The following is a 13,016-nucleotide window of genomic DNA, read 5'->3' on the forward strand; positions in this document are numbered from 1 at the left end:
TTAATGTTTTCTTAACAGTGCCAGGAATTTGTTTATCTCGACTGACAACAGAGGAGCCGTATTTTACGAGTTCTTTTTCTTATAGAGTTATTGTTATGAAGTCATTTATCAAACAAATCTTACCACAAAACACCATTATTATTGTTCAATTATCCAATAAAATTTATGATCGCATTCAACTTCGTAAACTTAACCACATCTGACGATCGATATTGACATCCATCAAGTTTGCCGTTCCCTATAAGAGATAGATGGGGAGAAGATGAGTTCAAACTAAGGAGGGCGCCGACTGCAAGCATGGCACTATTTTGTGATGTCTTGCTTCCCTATTGAGCATTTAACTTCCCCTTTTCCTGTCTTCTTTTATCAAAATTACTGCTGCTTCAGTTACATATTCAATTTCCGTCGAATTGATAGATTCATGCCGAACAGGTAGCTTTACAAATTGAGCCACCATCTTATTAATACCATGCAGCTATACTTCATTGTAATGATATATCCTATATATATATATCCATATCCATGAACACAAGAAGACAAATGCCACGCAAATATCAATGATAAAGGAACACATTTGGTCTTGTGGATATTACCTATGCGGGGACGTGGATACTTCGGTGGCATACATGACAAGTGTGTACAGTATAGAGTCATTCAGGAGTAAGGTTTTTGTCAGTGTTTCCCTAAATGACTTCTAACATTAATGATCTCTGTCTTTTGTTTCTCAGACTGTGTCATCAATCCAATTTGAACATGAGGTTATTCATTCTATACTACATAACACAAGTCACCCGTTAGACGATATCATTCCAAATGAGGTCAGGCAATCTGTTAGAGAGATGTTTTCGATACCAGACGAGCCATTTTTATCAAGATCCGGTCGGTCAAAGCGAGGTAAGAATACTAAAGCTGCCATGGGTCTTTTCGTTAAGTGTCCACATAACCGTAATTTGGGTATATGTAGATTCGCGCCATGTATTAAGGTGCCTGTATGGTATTATTCCTACCTCTAATCCTATATAAGTTCGTCCCCCGTTGTCTGTGTACCAGCTTACAGTTAATTAATGTCATGTGCATGAGACTGCCCGAAAGAGATCCTTTGCGCAAGCGTAGGGTGATGCTCCTTTTAGCCAATAGTGGCATTAATCTAAGATTGTCTATGTACACTGCAATAATGCAATATAGCGGTTTTATCTTGCAAGATCTTTATTAGGTTCTTGTATTTTTTATTCAAAAATATTACAATTAACCTACTGTAGAATTTGTCAATTAAAACCACCTTTTAGTTTACGTTTTGGGCTGAACGAAATAACGGGTTTCATATCCATTGGGGAAATACATATACACTGAGTATCTTCAGATGGAGCTAAGGTAACAAGAAATAAAACAGCACATTGAAAAACAAATCAATCAATAAAACCAAAAACACAAAGATTCTCAACGGAACTTGTTTTTTCCGCTTCAAATTTACTCGACTGTCGTCACCCATGTAGAGTATGTACGCACAACCCGCGATCACGACAACTGTAACACCATCAAATCAAGCTAGTACACTGTTCTCGTTAAATGATTTCTGACGGCAAATAGTGAAATCCTCGGAAGTTGGTTGGCGGTATGTGACGTCACTCTGTTCGAAGACAAATCAATTGCCCTTGACAGGTTCTCTCCCTCTCCACCTCTACATCTCTCGCGCGCTCTCTCTCTCTCTCTCTCTCTCTATATATATATGCTGTTAATGCTTATAGTATTAGGCAATGTGCATCAATCATTTTAGCCATTCTGCCACAAATTATCAATGACGTCACAACATAATAGACAAATATTTGTATAAACTCCATTTATGATTCTATTGAAGGTATTTTAGCAATTCAAATTACTCCCTGCATATATCAGTCTCATAAAAGTTTAATTTACATTTTACGGCGGCTGCATATTTTGTTGTAAGTCAAACTCACATGTTGATTTAAAATAGATATCATGATGCATTAAAACTTGACGATTAAAAATGTAACTAAATTAACTTTTAATCGCAATATTTACATGATCAATTATATATAGTTACATAGCTTCATTCATGTTTCCATAACTGTTAAAGATCTTATGTACAAACGCAGTTGTTATGTTTTCATCTACGGTAGCTGGAAATTTGTTACCAAAACCAAGCCAGTTTAGGTACATGACTGACGTAAAGAACTTATACAATTCCTATATTTAGAAAACTGTCAATATACGAACTTCTATGCAATCGAGCGAATATACCAACTTACCGAAATACCTTGATATTTTGTTTTACTTTTAGTGATCTTTCAATAAAGCAAAACAAGAAAAGACATCCTTGAACCTTTGAAACACCCGAAGGCGCGTATTATTGGTTCTTGTTCTAGAAAAACAAATGCGCATTAAATTTCAGGATGGTATATGATTAAGCAATATTTTGTTCCATAACGCGTCCCTGTTTTTCACTTAGGTGTAAACGATTAGGTAAAAATCAAACGGAGCTTTCAGGATTTGCTTTCTTTGTGTTATTACCAACAATATATCAACATAAATAGTTAATAAACGCAAATTGCTTTCGTATTTACTGGAAAATGTGAGAAGTTTGTTTTTATAACGTTGCCTGAAGCAATATTCAAACCAGCTACTACTATATATGCTTGAACCACGATAATCGCTTGCATGTCATAAGTGATTGAGAACTATACGGCCTTTTTAAGACTTTGGCGTCTGCCGCAAATTCATTCTTTTGTAATTTGTTTTCAAAACGAGGAGAAGATAAGACCCCAAAGATTTATAGTTATATCACAAGTCAATCACCTTAATAGACTGATATATATATATAGGTATCCAAAATCAATAAGTTTCTTGGCTAAACGGAACCGAAGAAAAACAACACATACGCTACGCTTCTAAATTGTAAGAATTGAGAGGAGAAACGAACAGAATGATAAACATATTTCCTTCTTTTGCTTTCATATCTTTCGTGAATATATATATATATATACCACCACAAGTGTAGGCCATCAAATATATACATTTTTATTGTGGTAGGATACCGTACTTCGTTATCAACAGCAAGGCTGTCAGCATTACATCAGATTAGTCAAACGAAGTGGATGAAGGAACTAGCAATTATCTGTTTGTAATCGATTTAAGATTAAAGACCTAAAATGCCTCAAAAGGAAAGAAAGCCGATAGCCTATCTATCTTGTCATTTATTAGAAATGTCACATTACACACACACCACGTGAACAAGAGGCTAACTCATCGGTAATTTTAATTCTTACAGAAACCTTTAATTTGGAAGAATAATAATGTTGTTGTTTTTTCTTTCTTTAACGAGCTGGTTTCTATTTCAAACAAGAATGAAATATTTCTTCATGAATCATGTACAAAGATTTAATCAAAATTGACGATAAAAATTCATTATCGGTATTTCAGTTCTTCAGTCAATTGAGTTTCTCTAGTTACAGTGGTATTTCACTGTTATTTAACTCTTACACTCTCTACGTATTCGTGCAATAACAAAATGAAATCAACACACCTATTTTACGACTATGTACAATTTCGAACAGCAGAGCATCTCAACTTTTGGCACGTTTTAATCATTCCTCTATTATTTCAACTCTTGAAGACAAAAAAATTCAGATAGAATTTGAAAATTGAGAGCGGCGGAGACCTTTAATAAAGAACTCTCCGTGTATTTTATTGGTCAAAGATAAGAAAGAAAAAAAAAGAGAAAAAAAAAGCAGAGACGGTTTTAAATTTTCAAGTCAATGACGGAACGCCCACATTTGCTGGTTGTTTTGCCGCAAGTTATTTGCCAATGAAAGCGCGTACGTAAACCTGACGCGAACGAAAATAACACGTAGGAACGGCTGTTATATATCGTACGTTTTTTATATATTATTATTATTATTATTTCCTTTATTTGAACTTGTTTTTCTCTTCGCGATATTGTCTAAAAAGTCTTAATAAGTAAAAAAATTATGCAGCAAAGAGTATAATCACCAAGATTGTTCAGAGTATACGTCCATAAATTTAAAGAAAATAATCAACTTCCGATTTCGTCTATAGGTGAATTGTGGGGATGTATTTGAACTTATAAGACTATATCAATGGAACTTCATCTGCCGTATAGATTCGCTTTTGATATTTACGCTTAATGAAAAGCAGCTTCAGTATAGAACGGAATAAGGGAATAAATTATCCAATAGTTGTCAGACTAACAAGGTTTTGCGTTGTTATGTACGTCATTGTAATGAACAAAATGATTTTACTTGATACACCAAAGTTACCAATTTATAATGGTCGGATTTATCCTTAATCTGTATCATATATTATCCATGAATATATATATATTCTCCATGAAAGTAACGGCGTGATGGATCCGAATAGACTTAAAAGCTATGTACGGCCACATGGTCAAAATGTACCGTTCTGTTTTTTTTTTGTTTACCTTACGAGAAAATTAGAATGTTAGAAATTTAAAAGATGTCAACATTAAGAACAGGACCCACTACTGATACAGAAGTCAGGCATGTTCTTCTGACAAGATAGAAAATAGGCAATATGTCATCATGGAAAACCACGTGGCAATAACTTGAGTATGTTATAGGTAGCAATTTCTTGTGAACCTGCACGTATAAATTCGGCAATTAGAAGGCACGCGCTTAGTACTGTAACCATGGTGATATATTGCAGACAGGATACGCAAGATATAGTCATATCCACGAAGACTTGTCAAAGTCTTTAAATGTTTTGTTTTTTAATATTTAATTTGTATATTCTCTCCTCCTGTTGAGTATTAACATTTTGTTTCACATACATAGCCTATGATTAGTCATTAAATCAGTACACTTCAAGTTTGTTTTAACTTTCCCTTTGTATTGTTGGAGTTGAGCCATTTGTAAATATTTTCTGTCCAAATTAAACCTTTCTAAAACGCATTATATGTTGCTTAGGCCTATATGTTTTCTCCACCGTTAGGACGTCACTGTCAATCAATCGGTTTAATTAGACCAGGCAACTACGATCATAATCAAACGCATTATTATTATGATTCAGGGAAAAAACCGTTGCTACTTTATGAGCAGATTTAATCAGTTGATTAGATCGACACCGAAGTACTTTTGCATATATACGTATTTACTTCAAAAAAATTTATAACAATATCTTGTGAAATTTATAACATTGTTTTTCTCTTCTCTGTAGGTAGTCAATCTGAGTCGATAGTTTGTCAAAACAGAGGCGACAATGTCAACGGATATTTAAAATTATGCAAAATATGTCACGTCATCACGTATTTTAATGACAACTACAACCCACGAAGTGTCAGCGAGGTTGTCTGTGGCAACAACAATGGCGAGTCAGAGAGAACATGCCTATCAGGTGATTAATAACGTGATTATGCAGTGGCAACGTCACACAACTTAAAAACAAAAGCTTTCTGTCGTTCCAAATCTTATCCCTTTGTTCTGAAAACAACGACTATTCGTGTCCAGCTTTTCCCAAAACTCACAAAATCACAGCAGTAGGCCCTACAAGATATAACATCACATCAGTACAGGCTACAACACCACAGTAGTACAAGTTATAACATCACAGTAGTACAGGCTACAACATCACAGTAGTACAAGCTATAACATCACAGTAGTTCAAGCTACAACACCACAGTAGTACAAGCTATAACACCACAGTAGTACAAGCTACAACACCACAGCAGTACAGGCTACACATAATCACACTAGGAGGCCTACAGGCTACATCGTCACAGAAGCATCTGTGACACAACTCACCATAGTAGAAGCTACAACATCAGAGTAGTTAAAGCTACAGAATCACAGTTCTGCCAGTGGCAACATCACAGAAGTGCCTGTGACAACATAACATAAGTACCAGTGACAACACCACGACAGATTAAGTGATATAACCACTGTGTCAGTAGTTCTAAGGACAACATCACAGTAGTGCAATTGGCTATATCGCATAATTACACCTATATATAGCAGCATCATACTACCCTAGTTACAACGCACAACAACGTATATATCACAGTCTTAAGCAGCCGCCTTCGATGGTCGTTACCTCCGCATCGCACATGCTTAGCAATCTCGAAGCTCTCTATGTAAACAAATTAAAGACAAAAGTCGATGAGAATTGATCGATTTAAGCGACACTTAGTTAACGAAAATGATTTTAGATGTTAGTCAAGCATGTAAGAACGCTTATTGCACCTCCCTCTTGGCGTATCATATTACACTTCTGATCACTTCTGAGCTTATATCTGTGACCGATCACTTCTAACGAAGTATTATTACATCTGCGTTTCCTAATCTCGTTTGCTTTAACCTTTAAATTAATGACCAATGTATAATGCGTATTTATTAAATATGTCCTAAATTTTTAGTGTATATGTTTCAATTATAATAAAGTTTTCTCTTCGTTTTTCAGGCAGAGGAAGATGTGGGGAGCGTAGAATACAGATTACTAGATATCGGCAAGTACACGGTAGGGTGTCGATACAAAAAAAATTCATCAGAGTTGGGTGCGAATGTGAATTAGATCCATACTCAAACATCGCTACACTTGTATGACATCAGTGACTCGGTGGAACTCGTGCCGTGTGCATCTCAGAGCCCTACCGAATGGCTGTATCAGATCTGGAGCACATGGCAAAATCTCACTTGCCGAAATCCTCTTTCAATGCAATATGATTTCTAAATCCAATTCATTTGACGTTTTTAAGTTAACTTTCATGGTCTCATGGGTGCGTTTGATCAATTCTTAGCCTAAAACGTTTTGCATTTGATCACCAGCTAAATGAATAGTACGCCTGACGACAGTGCTTTTATCATTAGAGATTTTATGACCTTCAGAGTGTTTATCGATCGTGGCTGTCGCGGAACTAGCTGTGCAGACTACCAAGCAATGCATAATAGTACAATAGGCTACAAGGATAGGTTTAATTCAAAACCACAGATGAAGTCGAAAATTACATAGAATTTGCTACCACTCGACAAAATACCCAATTCTTCCTTTTGTAGTATTGTATAAGAAGAGTCAAATGTTAGCACTTCAGTCATATTTTTGTCTGAGGCAACTGTTAAAAATCGCTGCCATGGTAACTGTGCTTAATCTCGTTAAATTGTACTACCGTCTTCTTAGCCCTTTATCAATACGTGATTAAAGGCTGCTGTTTTCTTTTAAATCTTCGTTCTCTGAAAGTCTTAATTGAAGGTCAACTTCACAAAAGTCTGTATACATCGAGCTCAATATAAGAGAAAATCGAAGCTATAACGCTGTTAGTATATGACCTAACAACGTAGCGGTCATGTTTGTGTGAACAGGAGAGTATATAGTCAACCTTCAGTTCAAATTGCTTGTATATCTGACGGCATGGTTCGCTTCGTATACGAAGGCTATTTGTTTTCCCGCCAAAACGAAATAAGCGACACAAAGTAAAATTATTGTGCATTTATGAATGAAGGGAGGTTATATTTACGGCAACGTGGCTTGGTGAAGAAAATTCGAGCTTGACTACATGGTCTTATAAATGAGCAACAACTTAAAAGAACTTGAATTGAAGATTCTCTATACCTTTGGATGATGAATAACATAAAGGATTTAGGTTCAGGAAATCGTAACTGGGGAAAATGTTTAGAAATTGTTGGAAACAAAATGTAGTTTTTACTCTAAACTAAGTAAGTTATTTACAAGTTTTGCAAGGTGATACTTGCTAAGTATGAAATGATTTCTTCTCATTCTTCTTCTTCTTCTTCTTTTTCTATTATTTTAAGAAAAAGATGCAGCCTTTGATTTGAAAATCTTCACAGGATTTACGGTTGTGTTTGAAATTCTGGAGACGCACAAGGAACGACCACCTTGATTTGACATTCCTATAAGCTAATTAAACACACACACACATACACACACACAAAAACGCTCTACTTTAATATCGAGGGCTTCGTTGACATGATAACATAGAATGTGTGGTCGGTTTAATTCTATTACCTATTTGCTAAGATTCTTCCTATAGTTTTTGCAGAGTTTATTTTAGTTATTTATATATTTAAATCTGACAGTTGAGAAAGGGGGAAAAAAAAGATTCCAGCATATTCTTTTATGTCGCATCAGAACTGAAATAATAATATTGCTTCTGAATTTGTTTGGGTTTGAAAATCTTTTAATTTATGTGGGACTTATATAGAGTAATCAAACCTTTATGGTAGACTCAAGTATTCAGGAATCTTGTTCGTGGGCGGATGGCTAAAACAACAAAACAATGTCATGGCTCTCACGCCCCCTGTCTCAAGCCCACGTATAAAACAGTCGATTGGCCAAAGTACCAGAAATATGAACTTCATATTTAAACAATTGAAGAGAGGTAAAAAATGGTGAAAATGTGATTCTCTTGGGAGAGAGAAGATGAATTTTCTTGGAGACACAAAACGCGTCTTTTGGAAATAGATAAAGTATTGATGTGGAAATGTATTCTCCTATCACAGTTTAAACAAGCCTGAGGGGAGGGGGTATATAGTTTAGACGAGACTCGTCTCTATCTAACCCTCCAGCCGAGAGCGGGATGAGAATGAAAAATAAAAAAATAGTTTACACTGAACATACAATGGCAATGAATCCAAAGTGATCTAGCCTACAACGACAAATGTATGTAACCATATCGTGCAGTTGCTGTGGTTTGACATATGAAGCGTAAACCTATACTTTTAGAGTTTTTACAAGTTTGTCTCTTTTTTATAATCATACTTTGTTTCTTCCCTGGTATTTGCAAGATAAATGCTAGTTCAGCTATAGAATTATTTCTGTAAATTTTATTGCTTCTATTTATTAGCGCCAAACAAAAACAAAAAAGTCAAAGGTTTGGTGCAAATTTTGCTTTGAAATGAGGACAATGTTTATATATTTTTTTTTGCCTATTGGTGTGCTAACAAGTCTTTCCGTTATGGTTACTGTGTAATATTTGTATATATATGCATAAACATATATATCTATATATAATAATAAGGTATTCATCCATAAAACACATTCATAAAAAGTTATAAGTTATTTATAATTATTGTTATTTTTCTTATTTCTACACTAAGGCTTGGCTTGATACTCACAGACTCTGGTGTCATTTGGATGTCATCGAGTTATTTAAGCGTGTGGTACCAATTTCCTGTAACATGGGATACGTTGCCTAGGCAACTGTCACTATCAACAAACAGTTACACGATCATTGTAAAGTTACACTGGTTGAACAGGAAACGTAAGATAACACCGTACAGGCAGTACGTACATGTATAAATCAGTCTGCATGCAGTGCGCATGACCCATTGAATAATTTTGGATAATTTGCATATACTCCTGTATCATACAGTTTCCTCAGTATACACCCAATGCACACCCAAAGCCCGTGTCGCCATGGTACTCGTTTTTAACGAAAATATTTTCAGTTTTATTTATTGTGGTAAGTCGAAATGTAAAACATACCATTGGACAGTGACAGCGCTTTGAGGTGTATTCCATGTAGCACTATACGGTACCTCACGTGACTATAAAGTGTCAGTTTTTTTTTACCGGTGGCCGGAATTAAGGGCTTGGGGATGGGGGGGGGGGGGTATGCGGTGCAACCCGTTGACTGTTTTCTATGTAGCACCAGGCAGTACCAAGTTTGGTTATTTAATCTTATTAACAAGCGTTTAATAATTGTTTGTTCAGGCAAATGTTAAACTCATATTGAGTGAACGATCAAGCACGTAACCTTTGTTCACCGATAGTTTAGGTATCGAGTTGTCAATTGTAGGTGGGGAGGGTGGGTGGGGAGGGACTAAAAATTTACATTCAAACAGTGGCTGTCTGGAAAAAATGGAATAATTATCATTTTAAGTCGGTTATGATTTTGCCCATTGATGACGTCAGCTATATGTAAACTGGAATTGTCATTATCGGATAATTTAAAGAGATTTGTTCATAAAACGCCAGAAAAAAAAATTATTTGTCAATATGGATTTTTTCCATGAAGAAAAAAGGGTTTATTGTAAGTTTGAAATTTTGAAATAAATAGGCCTTTAATAGTTAAGGGGAATATTGATTTACTATAATATCAATTTTCAACTAAGTTTGATAACTGCATTTTTAGGTGTTACAGCATGTCACTTGCTTGTAATTGATTTATTAGCAAAGTGACGTTAATATCAATTTTGAATCGATAACTTATTTTCTGTACACACTTGTTGAACGTTGCAGAATATAACATCTTGTAAAGCAAGTGTGTATTCAAAGGTTCAATAAATAAGTATTTATTGCTACAAAGAGGAGTCACGTATTATTATTGTTATTTTTATTATTATTACTACTCTCTTATCATTGTGAAAGGCTCTTCTAACAGTGCGCTTCTTAAAACCTCACCTCCCCCTCCCTCCCCCACCACTGGTAGCCATGTCCATGCAAAATTTGAACTGTTGCTACTCAGCACATTCCGGTCGTCCATGCTACCGTGACAAATAAGTTTTTTATTTTTATTTTATAGAAGATATCTTTCTAAGCACGACAACACTATATATAACAATCTTTCACTAAATTAGATATGACCCGTTATATCGCCAAGTACTAGTGACGTCATTTTACTTTTCCAGATCAACTATAGAAAGCAAAGCCTTGTTTGGATGGAATGATATGATATTATTACAAGGTTTATTTCACCGCCCCACCCCCTCAAACGAAGCATGGCACGGCGGCTTCGTAAATCTAGAGATGCCATCTTGTAATTTCTGGGTCTAAAACTCCATTTTGTGTATCGGCTGACGATGCTGACCTATCAATCACTACTCCAATTGATGTACAAGGTTCTCTTTTAAGTTTAGACGTTGGTTGTTGTAGACATTGCATGGGTTTTTTATTTACTATAATAGCAGTTTGTAGGCGTATAATGCCCGGAATGACTTGGATATCATAAGCCTTGCGTGTGACCTACTTCACATGACAACCTAAACATTTACTTCGTTTGTCAAAATGTGACCCACTTTAGTCAAATTAAAAAACGTGGGTTGTCCGATATATTTCTCTATTATAGTATTGTTGCTACATGTTCTTCATGTAAGGCGTTGGATTTTGCATTGTATAGTGTATACGTGACTACAGTCTCGTCGTACGCACTTCTCCTCCGATGGGGTTCGTTATTGCCCCTTCATATTCCTTTTGTTTTTTATAATTTATTTCGACCACCATAATGCATGAATGGGTCGTTACCGATGGATTTATTACCTCGAAGGGACGACCTATTCACCCACCAGAGTCGAATGAAAGAAAGAAATAGCAAGTTAAATTATGACAGAATGTGATAGGTATATGGAATATAATATTTTTATATGCTTGGCTTCTCGTGGTGAAGTCGAATCGTTCATAACAAGAAAATGAACACTAATAATAATTGAAGAGGAGATCACATATCTATATTACAGCTTATGACTCGGAATTATGCAGCAGAAACCAGAGGATTTTAGTTTCTAGTGTGGTTTTCTAATGGGATCTAAGTGGGCTTTAGTGGGTGATTGAAGTTATCCTTGTATAAATGAGCTGCTGTGTAATCGTTTGATCAATCATGTTTATGTAAAAAATATATAAGTGATAAAATTAGGGAAATGGTAGAGCTCAACGTCACGCCCGCCTCATGTAGCTATCCTGGGTAAAACTCAGTATCACTCCTGCCTCATGTAGCTGTCCTGGGTATCACTAAGTATCACTCCTGCCTCATGTAGCTGTCCTTGGTATAACTCAACATCACTCCTGCCTCATGTAGCTGTCCTGGGTATAACTCAGTATCACTCCTGCCTCATGTAGCTGTCCTGGGTATAACTCAGAATCACTCCTACCTCATATAGCTGCCCTGTGTATAACTCAACATCACTCCTGCCTCATGTAGCTGTCCTGGGTATAACTCAGAATCACTCCTGCCTCATGCAGCTGTCCTGGGTATAACTCAGTATCACTCCTGCCTCATGTAGCTGTCCTGGGTATCACTCAGTATCACTCCTGCCTCATGTAGCTGTCCTGTGTATAACTCAGAATCACTCCTGCCTCATGTAGCTGTCCTGTGTATAACTCAACATCACTCCTGCCTCATGTAGCTGTCCTGTGTATAACTCAGAATCAATCCTGCCTCATGTAGCTGTCCTGGGTATAACTCAGAATCACTCCTACCTCATATAGCTGTCCTGTGTATAACTCAACATCACTCCTGCCTCATGTAGCTGTCATGGGTATCAATCAGTATCACTCCTGCCTCATGTAGCTGTCCTGGGTATAACTCAGAATCACTCCTGCCTCATGTAGCTGTCCTGTGTATAACTCAACATCACTCCTGCCTCATGTAGCTGTCCTGGGTATAACTCAGAATCACTCCTGCCTCATGTAGCTGTCCTGGGTATAACTCAGAATCACTTCTGCCTCATGTAGCTGTCCTGTGTATAACTCAGAATCACTCCTGCCTCATGTAGCTGTCCTGGGTATAACTCAGAATCACTCCTGCCTCATGTAGCTGTCCTGGGTATAACTCAGAATCACTCCTGCCTCATGTAGCTGTCCTGTGTATAACTCAACATCACTCCTGCCTCATGTAGCTGTCCTGGGTATAACTCAAAATCACTCCTGCCTCATGTAGCTGTCCTGGGTATAACTCAGAATCACTCCTGCCTCATGTAGCTGTCCTGTGTATAACTCAACATCACTCCTGCCTCATGTATCTGTCCTATACTCAGTATCACCCTTGCCTCATGTAGCTGTCCTGGGTATAACTCAGAATCACTCCTGCCTCATGTAGCTGTCCTGTGTATAACTCAACATCACTCCTGCCTCATGTATCTGTCCTATACTCAGTATCACCCTTGCCTCATGTAGCTGTCCTGGGTATAACTCAGAATCACTCCTGCCTCATGTAGCTGTCCTGTGTATAACTCAACATCACTCCTGCCTCATGTATCTGTCCTATACTCAGTATCACCCTTGCCTCATGTAGCTGT

At 36.7% G+C, this 13,016-nt stretch overlaps 1 protein-coding gene across 3 annotated transcripts in view; it reads left to right on the forward strand.

Moving 5' to 3' along the window:
• LOC139967789 (uncharacterized) overlaps positions 1-9,818 on the forward strand; it is a 60,027-nt gene extending 50,209 nt beyond the window's left edge. For all 3 annotated transcript variants that reach the window (XM_071971876.1, XM_071971875.1, XM_071971874.1), the window contains 3 exons: positions 729-894; positions 5,212-5,388; positions 6,451-9,818. In XM_071971876.1, coding sequence (XP_071827977.1) covers positions 729-894; positions 5,212-5,388; positions 6,451-6,593 — 486 coding nt within the window. In that variant the 3' untranslated portion in view covers positions 6,594-9,818. The remainder of the gene's footprint in view (positions 1-728; positions 895-5,211; positions 5,389-6,450) is intronic.
• The last annotated feature ends 3,198 nt before the right edge of the window (positions 9,819-13,016 follow it).

Source organism: Apostichopus japonicus, chromosome 5 (assembly GCF_037975245.1).
Source record: "Apostichopus japonicus isolate 1M-3 chromosome 5, ASM3797524v1, whole genome shotgun sequence".
Classification (NCBI taxonomy): Eukaryota; Metazoa; Echinodermata; class Holothuroidea; order Aspidochirotida; family Stichopodidae; genus Apostichopus; species Apostichopus japonicus.